This window comes from Morone saxatilis, unplaced genomic scaffold, assembly GCF_004916995.1.
Source record: "Morone saxatilis isolate NCDOM2014 unplaced genomic scaffold, NCSU_SB_2.0 Contig17, whole genome shotgun sequence".
Classification (NCBI taxonomy): Eukaryota; Metazoa; Chordata; class Actinopteri; family Moronidae; genus Morone; species Morone saxatilis.
Window position 1 is genome coordinate 27,899,174 of NW_023339729.1, and position 2,054 is coordinate 27,901,227.

The following is a 2,054-nucleotide window of genomic DNA, read 5'->3' on the forward strand; positions in this document are numbered from 1 at the left end:
GTTTCCCTCCACTGGCAGGAATTGTACCTGTAGTCATATCTAAGTGCAGATTTTACAAGAAGAGCTTTTGTTTTGGTGAAATGATAACATATGTCCAACTCTTTTCATTCCTCTTACTCCCCCTGCTCATCAAAACAGTGGATTGCATAAGACGGAAGCTGCTCAGCAGTGTGTTACTTCCTGACTTCATTTACATTAGTTTCCTAAATTCTAAGCATAGAATAAGCTTTAAAAACAGACTTTTACCAAAGACTAAGATTCATTTTGGTGCATCATCCCAGAAATCAATGTAATATTAGATTAGATGCATTTATTATCATTTTACCAGAATAGACAATGTTTGAGAAAAGTAAAACTTAAAACAAAGGCCCAAGAGCCATCAGCAACATGTAGTTGGTGGGTTGGTAGTTAGTGTTGAAGTTCATCATACACCCATACGGTGGCGATGTTGTCAAAGAAATTCAGCATAGCAACAAAGCGAAATGGTGCTTGTAGTTTTTCCCCCCTCCGTTTTATAAATCAACTAAATGAATACCTATAATGTAAACCTGCGTTTTAGGTAACAACTGTACAGACAACCTAAATAATTTAGCACTAAAAAATAAAAATTCACGTGAGTTCGACAAAGTTACACATATGTTGCCTTAAAGTGCTGTGGGAAATTTAGGGGGCGCATTAATGATTGATAAATCTGAATACATAAAACGCCACAAGACATGAGGAGGGAAGAGATTAAGAAGAGAGCATACAATCAACAGCTGATTTTAAAATATCAAGTCAACAATCCGGACTGGTTTGTACAAAATGGAAACAGTTGCTAAATGCCAAGCGTATTACATTTTCTATGATCACATCAGTAACTGTGAATTATCATAACAGCCACAAAAAAAACGTGGTACAGAATAAACTGGAATAAAATGTTTTCACCTCATTTTATTATCAATTATTTCCCTCTAAAAGTAATAGCAGGTATTTTTCACCACATTGACACTTGGAATGCGGACCTTGCGATGAGTCCGTGAACGCAACGAGTACCGTCCAACATGGCGGCCCAGCGTAGGAATTTGATGCAGAGCGTGAGTGAAAACTCAGCTTTTATTCACTCTCACTGAGCTGTAGTGTTAGTGTTAGTGCACTGCGCTCGTACGGCACTTTGGTCTACTTTATCTGCCCCGGTGGTCGTCTTTGTTTGTGTTCTGTTCAGTGTTTCTCGTACAGATACAGATACAGATGCTAGTGCTAACTTGAGTTTAAGAAGTGGTGTGCTAACAGCTAGCTGGTCCAACTTTAATCTCAAAATAATGAGATTTATTAAGAGTCTAATCACCGAGGTCACCTGAGATTAGTAAAGGTAGCAGGGGGTAACTGTGTGACCGGTACTAACGTGTCACAGCGCCGCGTAGCTTTAACACCATCAGTGAAATACTCCGAGGCAATTGGTTAACTAACGTTAGCTAGCGACTTTTGCAGAGATGGTGGCTCAAAGGGAACACTTTGCATTTTGCGTTTGTTAAACTACCTGTCACTCCTGTCGTGATATGAGTGAGCACCGCACATCGTTTTAAACCAGACTGGGCTCTGTAGCTTTGTTCCAGTAACCCAATTCGGAGAGGAGCTCGTTAAAGTTGAGTTATGGAAATCAGAATCAGGTTTTACTGGACAACTAATGTGTGCAGACATGAAGGAGTTTGACTCCGGTTTAAGTTGCTCTCGGTGTACTTGCACACACGTCCATGGACACTTTACAGAAAGATAGAGATAGACAGCCACATACAGTTTAAACCAACACAGCTGAACAAAGATTGGTAACATACAGAACTATAAAGCACATATGAGTAGAGAAACAATAGGTCTATATATACATGAATATAAATAAAAAACAAATAAACTGATATACATTAGGTTGGTGGTTATGTACAGTGTGTGTGTGTCTTTATACAGCCTGCAGTTTTAAATCAGAATTACATTTTATGTTATTGTTTGAAACTGCGTGGAAATACACATTATTACACATTATTACACATTATTACACATTATTACACAACACAACTTGT

General features: G+C 38.4%; 1 protein-coding gene across 3 annotated transcripts in view; it reads left to right on the top strand.

Annotated features, from left to right (window-relative positions):
- The first annotated feature begins 1,014 nt into the window (after positions 1–1,014).
- tab1 (TGF-beta activated kinase 1/MAP3K7 binding protein 1) overlaps positions 1,015–2,054 on the top strand; it is a 14,514-nt gene continuing 13,474 nt past the window's right edge. For all 3 annotated transcript variants that reach the window (XM_035660576.1, XM_035660577.1, XM_035660578.1), the window contains exon 1: positions 1,015–1,076. In XM_035660576.1, the coding sequence (XP_035516469.1) occupies positions 1,044–1,076 (33 nt within the window). In that variant the 5' untranslated portion in view covers positions 1,015–1,043. The remainder of the gene's footprint in view (positions 1,077–2,054) is intronic.